Below are 12,447 nucleotides of genomic sequence, written 5' to 3'. Positions count from 1 at the left end.
GAGCTGTCCCCATATTGGCACAAACATGATAAAATATACATGTGAATTTCAAAGTGATGATGACTGAACGATAAGTGTTAAGTCATATTCTGATCCATGAAAATAATCAGAAAGTAATGTACAATTGCACACATTAAGGCTTATAGCTAGAAGCTATTCACTGGCATTTCAACCATGTTAAGAATCACAATGTTCCTATCATATTACATACCCTACGTGCAAAAACTTCACAATCTAAGAACTATAATAAATTATCCTAGTAACATTAATATGTTTTACTTTTAGCAACAGACATTAATAATGAATCTGAACTGATGCATCGACGAGGTGGATGCATCAAAGAAGTATGCCATGTTAGCTATTTTTTAGTCAGTGTCAGTCAGTGATGAGTAGTAACTCTGGTACTGAAAACTGGTATGATCAGTGACAAATTCGAACAGTGATGTCAAGAAACTTGATATTTTTAACAGGAAACATGCAAGACGAATTTGACAACTATTGTAACTATCATATGGCTCATAAAAAAAATTCAAATGATTTTGTTTACATCATAATATGTCTTTTCAAAAGTCAAAAGAATCATCTATTTTTGGGTAGGGAAAAATTGAGGCATAGTAAAAATATATCTTCTTTTAGGACAACACGATCAGGTTTTCCCAACTACAGTTTGGTATATTACACATATTACTTCATCAACATTCAGCAGAACTGTATGTTGAAACGTTCTTATGTAGATATGTTCAATTATTCTGAATACAACCTTTTTATGAAATTTCAAAACATTAGCTAATGAAAAGTATAATATATAATCTTCAGCTCTTAAAGTCTTTGCCATCTGTTATATTTCTGCTAGAGGTAAAGGCTCTCTATAACTTACAACAAGTTCTTTTAAGCAGAAACAATTGATATATGAGGAGTCTGAAAAGATGATTCATTATTCAAAACCCCTTGATCTACCTCATTTCAACTTGACTGTGAAAACAAAGTGATAAAAGAATGTCAAAAACAGCCTTACAGTTACATGTGGTCAATTTACAGCAAAATTTCCAATCCAATCACCAACTTATCTTCCAGCCTTTCCATGAGACAATATGTCTTTGAAGACCATTATGTCATCATCTGAATACGAAGGTTTTCTCCCAGTAACCAACTTCATTATCTCTCTCGCATTCCTATCCTTTGAGATTGCCATGAGGCCTTTCAACAGCTGGTTAATAGTATCAACACTGGGAAACCAGTTCTTCTCCATGCTATCCTTGCAAAACCTGAATGCCAAATCAAAGTCCCTTTTCTCACAGAGGTAATGGACCATTGTCTGGTAAACCTTACTGTTTGGCTTGCATCCTCTCCCATGCATAGCACCAAACACCGTCGTGGCCATCTCATGCTCACCCATCATGAAGAAACCCTTGATAATTAGATTGTATGTGATCTCATCTGGTTTGATCCCTGCTGCATACATTTTCCGCACCAAATCATTTGCCTCCCAGCCCCTTCTCCTGTTAATCAGGAATTGGATCCTCACATTGTAGCTAGTAAGTGTTGGGTTGCAACCCCTCAGCCTCATGAGGTTCCACAAACCATCCCCAACCTCACGCTGGCCGTACTTATAAAACGCAGCCATGAGCGTCGTGTACGTGATGACATCTGGTCGCACACCTGCCTCCTCCATCATCTGCATAGCCCGGTAAGCTGCACGCAATTCCCCCATGTCGCAAAACATCTTCACCACCGTGTTATACGAGATGTCATCCAGATCAACGCCATACTTCTCTGATCCCTCCTCAAACAGCCGCAGGGCCTCATCAAAGAGCCGTGCTCGTATCAGAACCTTCATGGCGGCATTGAGGGACTTGGCTGTGCGCGGGCATCCGTACATCCCCATCTCCTGGAATGTTCGCAGAGCGTGGTCCGGCATCCCGGCCTTCCCGTAGAGGCCGATGATCCTGACTACGAACCCTTCGCGCCTCCCCTGGGGCAGCGCCTTATGCTGCTCGAGGATCTCCTCCACGAGATCATTCCGTCGAGCACCTGCCAGGCGCGCCACCGTGTCCTCGAACGCGAAGCGGTTCTCCACCAGCAGGCGGTTGTGCGCATTGGCCCTGAACAGCTCGTACAGCCGCTCCGGGTCCCGCTCGTGCTTGATCCTGACCAGCACCGGCTGCTCCTCCTCCTTGGCGGCGGCGGCGGGGGAGGATGAGGGGGAGGGGGACGGCTGGCGGCGACGGCTGCTGCTGCGGCTGCTGCCCTTGGAGGCGGAGACTGCGGCGCGGCAGGCCGCGATGGTGGGGAAGTCGGCGGGATACGGGGAGTGCGCGTGCGCGGAGGAGAATGGGTGGCGGCCAGAGGGCGGCCGAGAGAGCCCCGCGGCGATGACTGTGAGCGCGACGGCGTCGAAGGCGGCGCAGAGCTTGCGAATGGCGCCCAGGGAGAGCATCTGGGCTCGCTCGGAGCGGCGGGCAACGCGAGTCTAGGGCACCGAGGCGGCGGCGGCCATTGGCGTGGTCCGTGGGGGCGGCGAGGTGAGGGAGAAGGGGAAGGGGGCGCGGCGGCGGCGGAGCTGCGTGGAAGCGCGACGCACCGCTTGGTCCAGCGGACTCGCGAACGGTGGGCGAGAGCCCACGGTTTTCCCAATAACCAAAAGGCTGGAATTGCTGCTGGGCTGTCAGGCTGATACTACTACTAGCCGTAGTGGGCCTTGTGTGGGCCTCGGCCCATCAATCTGGTACGTACATATATGGGCTTAGCCGAGAGTTTTCGTGAACGGGCTCTGGTTGGTGGTGCAAATGGTGGGATTACATGAACTAAAATGGCAATAAACTGAGATTCTAAATCTCAAGATGTCGTGCACCGTCTACTCGTCGAGGACAAAACTTTGCAATGGAAAATAAGATGGCCTCGATTTAAAAGTAACGGTAATGCTACATTACGAGCGTCCGGACGCGTCGGAACGTTTCGCTCCAAAATATCTGGTGCTTCCTATCTATCCATTTCACCATTCTTTTTTCTTCTCCATCCCACTCCCGTGACCTTTCTTTTTCAACCTTCCACCCCGGTGTCCTCCTCGTCCACCCCGGCGGCGGCGCGCTCCCCAACCCGGCAGCCTCGTCCCCCACCCACTCCCCCACTCCGGCATCCTCCTCGCCCACCCCAGCGGCGGCGCGCTCCCCCACCCCGGCGACCTCGTCCCCACCCCGGCGTCCTCCTCGCCCACCCGGTGGCGCCCCTCCCCCACTCCGGCGTCCTCACCCATCGAGGGCGCCCAACGCCCCCGGATCCGGTGGCCCTCTCCCTGATCCCGGCGAGATCCGAGTAGGAAAGGATCGGGTGGCGGCCATGTTGCAATAGGTATCTTGCAGTAGGGATTCTTGGATGTTGCAAACACTACCGTTTTTTTCTTCCCTATCCCTTTTCTTCTTCAACCTTCCATCCCGACGTATTCCTCATCCATCCCGGCGGCGGCACGCTCCCCAACCCTGGCAGGCTCGTCCCGCACCCCGGTGGTCTCGTCCCCCACCCCAACGGCGGCGCGCTCCCCTACCACGGCGTCCTCCTCGTCCACCCCGATGGCGGCACGCTCCTCCACTCCGGGAACCTCGTCCCCCACCCTGGCGGCGCCCCTCCCCCCACTCCGGTGTCCTCAACCAACTGGGAGCACCCAACGCCCCGGATCCGGTGGCCCTCTCCCCGACCCCGGCGAGATCCGAGCGGGGAAGGATCGGGCGGTGGCCATGGTGGACGACCTTCGGCGGTAGGTTGGTTGTCGTGGATCTGAGTGTTGCAATAGTTATTTTTGGATGTTGCAACGGTGGCTTTTGAAGTTTCATCTGTTTTGCACCGGATCCGGTGGCCCTCTCCCCGGCCCCGGCGAGATCCGAGTGGGGACGGATCAGGCGGCGGCCATGGTGGACGACCTTCAGCGGCAGGCTGGTTTGTCGTGGATCTGAGTGTTGCAATAGGTACCTCATAGTGTTTCAATAGTTATTTTTGGATGTTGCAATGGTGGCTTTTGATGTTTCATCTGCTTTGCAACAGTCTGACAACAGTCTGACTCGCCAGCAATTGGGTGTTGCACCAACTTGTTCATGATGTTGTATATAGTTATTTTCTTTGTTTCATCTCTTCTTCTTTCGTTGTTGCAATGTTGTAAGAGATGTTTTTTTGTTGTTGCAATGTGTCTGTTTTGAATGTTGCACGAAGCAATTCGGGATGTTTCATACACGTAAAGGTGTTGCAATCCTCGGTGTTGCAAGTGTTAATTTTTGATGTTTGGTAGTTATTTTTCAATGTTTCGACGGAGCGTCCGATAAAATAAAATTATCGGACGTCCGGACGCTAGCACTTCCGTAAAAGTAATCGAAAATTGCTCTTTTGCTTTAAAACCAGTCTCTCCCGTTTGCAAACCATGTCCACATCCGCATCCTTGATCTCACCTCTCTGCATGATGGCTACTCAATGTCCTCCAGATTATGCATGCCAAATATGCCGTTAGTCTAGTGACATTTTCGCCAGCCAGGTAAGCAAGGATCCGATGCCACGTACGTAAAAAGCCAAGAGATAAGGAAAAGAAAACATAAAACAAGAGCTCACTCAAGTAGCTGGACAGAGCTGTTTGCCACAGATAAAGCTCTCCGCTTTGGCCTTTGTTGGATGCTAACCGTGTAGTACATCATTACACGAATGGAGATTAGGAGGTAACTCTTTTTATAATGAGATAATGAGAAGGCAGGACAACCGACATATTTCCTAAAGAAAGATAAGGGGAATGGAATGATGAAATGAGGATGATGCTATTAATGGACTTGCTCCGAGGTTACAAACAGTGCTAATCTCTGTTCTTTAATTTTTTTTAGGAAAGTGCTACTGTTATAGAACTGAAACCTGTCTTAAAACTGAACCGCGACGTTAAATCATGCAGCAGTATTAAGTTTCGCAAAAAAACAAATACAGTAAATATTTGCTAATGATGGATTAATTAGGCTAATAGATTTGTCTCGCCGTTTAGCCTCCATCTGTATAATGGGTTTTGTAAATAGTCTACGTTTAATACTCCTAATTAGTATCTAAACATTCGATGTGACACGTGTTAAAAATAAGCAAGAGTAACCAAACCAGACCTAATTCAGCTGCTGCCGCTGTCCATTAGTTCATGGAAACAGTGCAGAAATCCCCCAGTTCTAGGGGTGTTTGGATACCACATGTTAAATTTTAGCAGTGTCACATCGGATGTTCGGATGCTAATTAGGAGGATTAAATATGAGATAATTATAAAACTAATTGCAGAACCCCTGAGCTAATTCCCGAGACGAATCTATTAAGGCTAATTAATCCATCATTAGCAAATGGTTACTGTAGCACCACATTATCAAATCATAGACTAATTAGACTTAATAGATTCGTCTCGGGAATTAGACTCTATCTGTGCAATTAATTTTGTAATTAGTTTATATTTAATACTTCTAATTAATATTAAACATTTGATGTGACGGGTGAGTCTGACAAAAAGGTTCAGTTGAGTTCACCGGTTGAGAATTCAGATGCTCCTGTTCATGGCAGCTGTGCTGTTTGTTCTTTACACGGGAGATGGGGACCTGGCGAGCCACCTGAAAGCATCCATTGGACCATCCCATGGGGCATGGATCACGAACACCAGGTGCGATGCACTTGCATGGTGCCAAAACTGCTGGTCCGTCCGAGGAGATGGCTGCCATTGGATGAGACCACCGAGCTTGAGAAGAGAAGGTGAACCTCACCACTCCTCTATCAGACTGTCACAGGCTCACAGCACAGGACACCCCCTCTGTTCAGTGTTTCAGTACGGCACCACTTGCTGCTAGAGCCCAAGGAGTGGGCGCTGTCAATTCAGCTGCAACTTGCAGGCTCGCGGCATCTCTGTCCTCTTTAGTGGAGTAGTTTGATCTGTACGAAGATCCTTCGAACAGGAAAAATGCTAGTGAATTATCTTCGAGACTTTGACAAGTCCAACTTGGCATGACATGGTTTTTGTTTTAACTCGATTTAATCCGCTAGAAATTGGTTTGATGACAGTGGATGCTGAAATTGTGCTGTGTAACTACTCGAGTGCAAAGTGCAGTACATTAGAAAAGTACAATGATTTTCTTTTGCAGTAAAAAAGGAGGGTCATTTTGATGAAATAGTTCAGATAATGACGCATGTAAAAATGGTTAAAGGTAAAACCGTCAGACGGTTAAAGAGCAACCGCTTCCATAAAAGATGGGGAAAAGTGAGCGGGGAAGGCGACACCTCTGCAACTCGGTGCTCAAAATTAGGAGCCTATCGCCTGCAACTGCAGCGAATCGCCTCCAGCTTCTCTGCCGCCGCTCCCTTCGCCTCCCTCCTCTCGGCCAACCGCCCTTCTCTCCCTCGTCCACCTCCCGCAAAAAGCAGCTCCCCCATAAATATCAAACACAAGGAACCACAGAGAGAGAGAGAGAGAGAGAGAGAGAGAGAGAGGGAGAGAGGTGAATCCAATTCAGTCGTCTCGGAACAGATTCTTCTTCGTGGAGCAAGAATCTGATTTCCACTGCAGCCTGCAAGGTTTTTGCGGCCGTAGTTGATAGGTTCTTGTTCTTGTGAGAGTGAATTACGTGAGGAAAAGGGGGGAAAGGGCGTAGAAAGACAGATTTTTGTCCATAGTCAGTGGCTCGGTTGTTCTTATCCCCACGGGCGCACGATTTGACCAACTTGTCGTCTCTGCCGCAGCCCATTTGCACATCCTCCAGGCGCCCATAGAAAGGCGGCGTGTCGCTGCCGCCGACCGCTCCGGCCGCTTCAGCCTTCAGGTGCCTATTTGAATGCCTTATTGCCTTTAATTTCGTGATGTTTTCATGAGTTTTGTGGTAAAGGCCGCTCCTTTCTCACCAAAGCTGAGGCTTCGTGGGTTCTTATATTTACTTGAATTGTGTATGAAGTTTGAGTCTTGGTTCGCAGTTTGCCAAATTGAGCTGTAAATTACCTGTAGGCTGCAGGTTGTGTCAGAATATGATGCCTGTGAGTCATTTTGCCGGAATTCAAGGCATGGCATGTGATTCGACAATAGTGGTCAGTTGGCTGCTTTAGTCTATCCATCTCATCAGACTGTAGTTGCAGTCTTGGCTTGATTCAGTTCAGATGTTTGGGTCAAGTTCAGCTCGTTTGGCTGTAATTTGCTTGCACATAGGACTATGGATTCGTTTACTAGGCATAAAAAAAATATACATGTACATGGGCTCTTTAGTGTGTTTGTATCTGTAATTTGGTGAGTATGGATCATGTACCTTCTTATATGATCTCCTGGGTTAAGCAGTGAATTGCTCCATTTCCATTGTGTCTTTACTGTTGTTGTAACGTATCTTTTTTTTTTTTTGAAAACTGGTTGTAACGTATCTTTGTGCAAAGGTTGCCCCATTTCCTCATTCATCTGTACCTGTCCATATCCTGAGCTCATGTGTTTATATGTTAAATGAGTGCTTGGATCTTCAGTCAATTCTGTTTCTATTTCCAGCTATGCTATCATGTTCCATGTGTGGCACCCTGCTTTTCCTTTGCGCAGCTGATAAGAAACACCTCGCCTGTTTGATTTTATTAACAAGATTGTTCAGTGTTTCAACTAAAACAATGGGTTTGCTACTTTGCTTTAGAAGTTTCAGTCAGAGTTAGAATTACCACCAGCATGGCCGGAACTGACAACCGCAGAGCATTGATGGAGGATTGGATGCTTCCTTCACCCAGCCCAAGAACAGTGATGTCAAGCTTCTTGAACGAAGAATTCAGCTCTTGTCCATTCTCCAGCATCTTCAGTGACAATGGCAGCAGCAAACCACTGGATGCAATTGAGAAGAGCAAAACTTTAGTTGATTCGAGCGTTGAAGAAACTGTTCAAAATACAAAAGCCCCTCTGCAGCTTGAATCAAACCTTTTTAGGGCAAATCAGGAATCAACCTCACATGGAGGTCTTGCGGAGAGGATGGCTGCAAGGGCCGGTTTTGGTGTCCTGAAAATTGACACATCTCGTGTCAGTTCTTCTGCGCCAATCCGGTCGCCTGTGACAATACCACCTGGTGTGAGTCCAAGGGAGCTTCTCGAGTCACCAGTTTTTCTACCCAATGCCATTGTAAGTATCTATGTAATGCCTATTGAGATGATTGTTGCTCTTGGTGAAGTCAGATACAAATTGGAACATGTAGGACTATTTTCTTTTTTAGATCAAATATTCTTTGGATTATTCTCTAAGCCTGGAGGGCATTTATTCTTTTTATGACTTTTGAGATTCTTAATGCAAAAGTGAAATTTAAAAGAAAAAACTAAAATAGAGAAGATGGTTCACTCTTTCCTACTGTACTTATACTGTTTGTGATGTGAACCTGAAATTATTTATGATCTCTGCAGGCGCAACCTTCTCCTACAACTGGCAAGTTGCCATTTCTAATGCCTAATAACTTCAAGTCAATGATATCCTCGGTCCCCAAGAAGGCTGAAGATTACTTCCACGATGATTGTGCATTTTCCTTCCAGCCCATTTTGATGTCTAAGCCCCCAAGTTTTTCAACTGTGGACAAGGTATGTTTGCTGAAATATTATTACCCCATCACCTACTTTCTGTCATTGCTGTTCCTTACTATTGCATTTTCTGTCTTGTAAATTTGACGTGCACAAACACATCTGTCAGATTGTAACACATTGGCCTGACGAAGTTTGCACTTTCCAGGGTTTGAGTGCTGTTCACCAAAATCAGTCCTTAGCAAATTATAGTCAGGAGTTAAGTCTTCAGGCTAACACAACTGCAACCAAGGATGAAACTGAGGAAAATCTTGTTAAACCTAGCACATGTGATTCCATGTTAGATAATGACCATCCTTCCCCTGCTGATGAACAAGAAGAGAGTGAGGAAAACCAAAATGAAGAAGATTCCTCAGTTCCAGTTATCGCACCTGCTGAGGATGGATATAACTGGAGAAAATATGGACAAAAGCAAGTGAAGAACAGTGAGCACCCAAGGAGCTACTACAAATGCACTCACCCAAATTGCCCTGTCAAGAAAAAGGTGGAGCGTTCTCAAAAGGGTCATATAACGGAGATAGTCTACAAAGGTTCTCACAGTCACCCTTTGCCGCCTCCCAACCGCCGGCCAAGTGTCCCGTCGTCACATGTCAATGATTTGCAAGCTGATGGCTCTGAGAACTTTTGTTCAAAGCCTGGTCATAACACAGAAACCTCACGGGCAATGGCTCCAAATGACCACTTCCAAGATGTGCATAGTGAAGTTCTTGAAAAGAAATCTGTCTGGTTCTCTTACCACAACAGAGATTGCTGATACATGTGTTATGGAGTCCCAAGAAGCTGTAGATGTCTCGTCTACACTCTCCTCCAACGAAAAAGATGAGAGGGCAACACAATGTACCATTCCCTCGACCTATCGCGGGGATGACGATGAGACTGAATCTAAAAGAAGGTTTTCTTGTGACCAACTATATTATATGAACATTTTTTTAGATTAAGAACTATATTATATGAACATACCATCCCGCTAAACCAATTCTAATGTGTTCCTTTGAATTTCTTTCAGGAAGATGGAGGTTTCTGCTGCTGCTAACACTACCACCAATGCCATTGACATGGCAGCTATGGCATCAAGAGCTGTACGGGAGCCTAGGATTGTTGTGCAGACCACAAGTGAGGTTGACATCCTTGATGATGGCTACCGCTGGCGCAAGTACGGGCAGAAAGTTGTCAAAGGAAATCCAAACCCAAGGTCAGCTTTGTAGTGTCATTTCCATCTCTTCCATAGTTAGTAGGAAACCTATTGGAAATCTTAACGTTTCAAAGGGCAAAATTTTACATTTTTGAAATGGAAATTTAGCTTCTCGATAGTTAACCATTAACAATGAAAAGCCCTTCTATATGTCTGCAGGAGCTACTACAAATGCACTTATGCAGGCTGCACAGTGCGCAAGCATGTGGAGAGAGCCTCAAATGATCTCAAGTCCGTGATCACGACGTATGAGGGCAAGCACAACCATGAAGTTCCAGCTGCCAGAAACAGTAGTGGGCATCCGAACTCTGGTTCCAATGCTGCGCCACAGGGTAGCAACCTTCACCGGAGGCCAGAACCGGCACAACCCAGCATCCCGCAGCTGAACGCTGCTGCTGCTTATGGCTCACTTGGTCTCCCACCACAACTCAGCGCAGCTTCAGGTGGTTTCTCCTTCGGATTGCTCCCACCTGGCATGGCGGTACCAGTACCATCTCTGGGGACCTTCATGCCAGCACCTATACCTGGTCATCCGCCAACAATGCAGGGCTGCACAGGGCTTGTGGTGCCAAGAGGTGAGGTGAAGGTGAACTTAGAGGAGCAGTCCAGATTGCAGGTGGCAAACGGGAATGCCATGGCAGCTTACCAGCAGTTCATGGGCAGGTTGCCTCAGGGTCCTCAGATGTAAATAGCAGGCACAAAGTGGAGAGATAGGTGTTTTTTTTTTTTGCTTGTGTACATAGACAATGTCAATGTTCTGTGGTTTCTGCTATTGTAGTTCCTTTGTTTTCTTCCATCCCTTTCTTTATCGAACATTTGCTTTCAGCCTTTAGTACAGATGATTCCTATAATAGTACTAGTAAGCACTAAGAGGAAATGGGGGAAGGAGGCAATTACTTGAGTGAGCAAGCCTGGTTTTGCTGTTATGTTAATCGAATTATTCAGAATGGGTCCTAGAGTAGTAACCAGCTTCAATTTCTGCTTTTTGTTAGTGTTGTGGCCGTTCAAAGGCCATCCCAGAATCTGGCCAGTGTTTTTGTGGCCGTTTTCTTTCTTTCTTTTTTTTTGAAGAAAAATTCTGTTATGTGATTTTTCCTTTTCTTGCCTGAATCCAGAGTTTGTTTGTCAGTCTATAGTTCAGACTTCAGAGCTCAGACAGTACGTTCTTTTCAGTTATATGTGGGTGCATGGCAGCATGGGCACCTTAGAATACATGCCATGCCATCTTATTCTAGTACTAGCAGATATGCATTTCATCGTTTCCATTTCCCAGCAAGCACACATCTCAATTTGAGTGCAAAGCCACTGTCAGTATTCAGCTTCGGCTTCTAAGTAAACAGTCACCAATTCACCAATGTCCAAGCCTCCGTGTAATCATCAACAGAAGAACGAAATTACCTTACCTCCGTGCAATCATCAACGGAAGAACGAAACTGCCTTGCCTGCTCCTAGAGTTTCTTCTCGCAAGCAAGCGACATCGACAAGCCAAAAGCCTCTCCAGAGTCCAGCATCGATCACTTCACTTCCATGAACGCTGATGGCACACAATCTCTGCAAAAGGAAGATCCGATTAAGCGAAGTAGCTAAAGGTTTGTGGAAAAATTCGTTGCAATTTCCATAAATCACAAGCTGCGCGTGAATCTGAATCGCGCTCTGTTTTTCTGATGCCCAGTTTGCTTCCTTCAGTACAGCTTTCGATTTGCCGGAGCCCACAAGTGAACCGTCGATGTCCGGCACGGCCTCCTTCGACCGTGGAAGAGCCCCGCGACATGCGATCTCTCATTCTCTCCTCCCTTCGGCGGGGCCCTCCAATCCGCCGCAGTTCAGTTCCCCATCCGTTTTTTTCTTCAACTTCGTCCTCCTCTTTGAGTCACTCGCGGAAGTGAAGGAGGAATCCGCGGCGAAGATCAGGGGAGCAGGTGGAGGACGAGAGGGAATCCATGCGCGAGGAAGAGGCAGGTATCGCCGGTGCCGTCGCCTGACGGGAAGGGGCGCCGTGCGAGATAGCGCGGAAGACGGCCCGAATTTTTTGTTTTAAGCCCTTCTTCGAAAGATACGCTCCTGACGGAACCAATTCTAAAAAATGGACCCTTAGTCATCCTGACACCAAGCCCTTGGCCATGTTTAGTTTCCTCCAAACTCCCAACTTTGACACTATGCAAAAAGAAGATTCCCCATCACATCAAACTTGCGGTACATGCATGGAGTACTAAATGTAGATGAAATCAAAAACTAATTGCACAGTTTTGTTGTACTTTGCGAGACGAATGTTTTGAGCCTAATTAGTCAATATTTAGACAATAATTCACAAATACAAACGAAACGCTACAGTTACGCATTTATGGTAAAATGCCAATTTTGCCACTCCCAAATTGGGAACTAAACAAGGCTCTTGTTTACTTCACCCCCAACTCCCAACTTTGGCACTATGCAAAAAGAAGATTCCCCATCACATCAAACTTGCGGTACATGCATGGAGTACTAAATGTAGATGAAATTAAAAACTAATTGCACAGTTTTGTTGTACTTTGCGAGATGAATCTTTTGAGCCTAATTAGTCAATGTTTGGACAATAATTCACAAATACAAACGAAACGCTACAGTGTGCTACAGTGCCAGCGCAGTAATTTGGCACCTCCCAATTTGGCCAACTAAACAAGGCCCAAGATCCATGCGTAGCTGCTGACGCACCTGTG

General features: G+C 46.4%; 2 protein-coding genes and 1 long non-coding RNA gene across 3 annotated transcripts; 1 reads left to right on the top strand and 2 right to left on the bottom strand.

Moving 5' to 3' along the window:
• Positions 1 to 792: 792 nt before the first annotated feature.
• Positions 793 to 2,595, bottom strand: LOC101756536 (pentatricopeptide repeat-containing protein At1g80150, mitochondrial). The gene has a single exon (XM_004973758.3). It carries the CDS (start codon positions 2,435 to 2,437, stop codon positions 1,064 to 1,066), a length of 1,374 nt encoding a protein of 457 aa, XP_004973815.1. The 5' UTR covers positions 2,438 to 2,595; the 3' UTR covers positions 793 to 1,063.
• Positions 2,596 to 6,252: 3,657 nt separating this feature from the next.
• On the top strand, positions 6,253 to 10,654 carry LOC101756130 (probable WRKY transcription factor 2). The gene is given in 7 exon segments (XM_012846644.3): positions 6,253 to 6,803; positions 7,641 to 8,113; positions 8,389 to 8,559; positions 8,708 to 9,280; positions 9,282 to 9,451; positions 9,566 to 9,751; positions 9,911 to 10,654. Coding segments are annotated over 6 exon segments (2,070 nt in total). The 5' UTR covers positions 6,253 to 6,803; positions 7,641 to 7,672; the 3' UTR covers positions 10,440 to 10,654.
• On the bottom strand, positions 7,434 to 8,042 carry LOC111257655. Its single transcript, XR_002678211.1, has 3 exons — positions 7,916 to 8,042; positions 7,669 to 7,822; positions 7,434 to 7,571 (listed from the first exon to the last, which is right to left on the bottom strand). It is a non-coding gene; the product is annotated as an uncharacterized LOC111257655 (long non-coding RNA).
• Positions 10,655 to 12,447: the final 1,793 nt, after the last annotated feature.

The sequence above is a fragment of the Setaria italica genome, chromosome VI, assembly GCF_000263155.2.
Source record: "Setaria italica strain Yugu1 chromosome VI, Setaria_italica_v2.0, whole genome shotgun sequence".
NCBI classification, from domain to species: domain Eukaryota; kingdom Viridiplantae; phylum Streptophyta; class Magnoliopsida; order Poales; family Poaceae; genus Setaria; species Setaria italica.
This window is presented reverse-complemented; position numbering and strand designations above follow the sequence as displayed.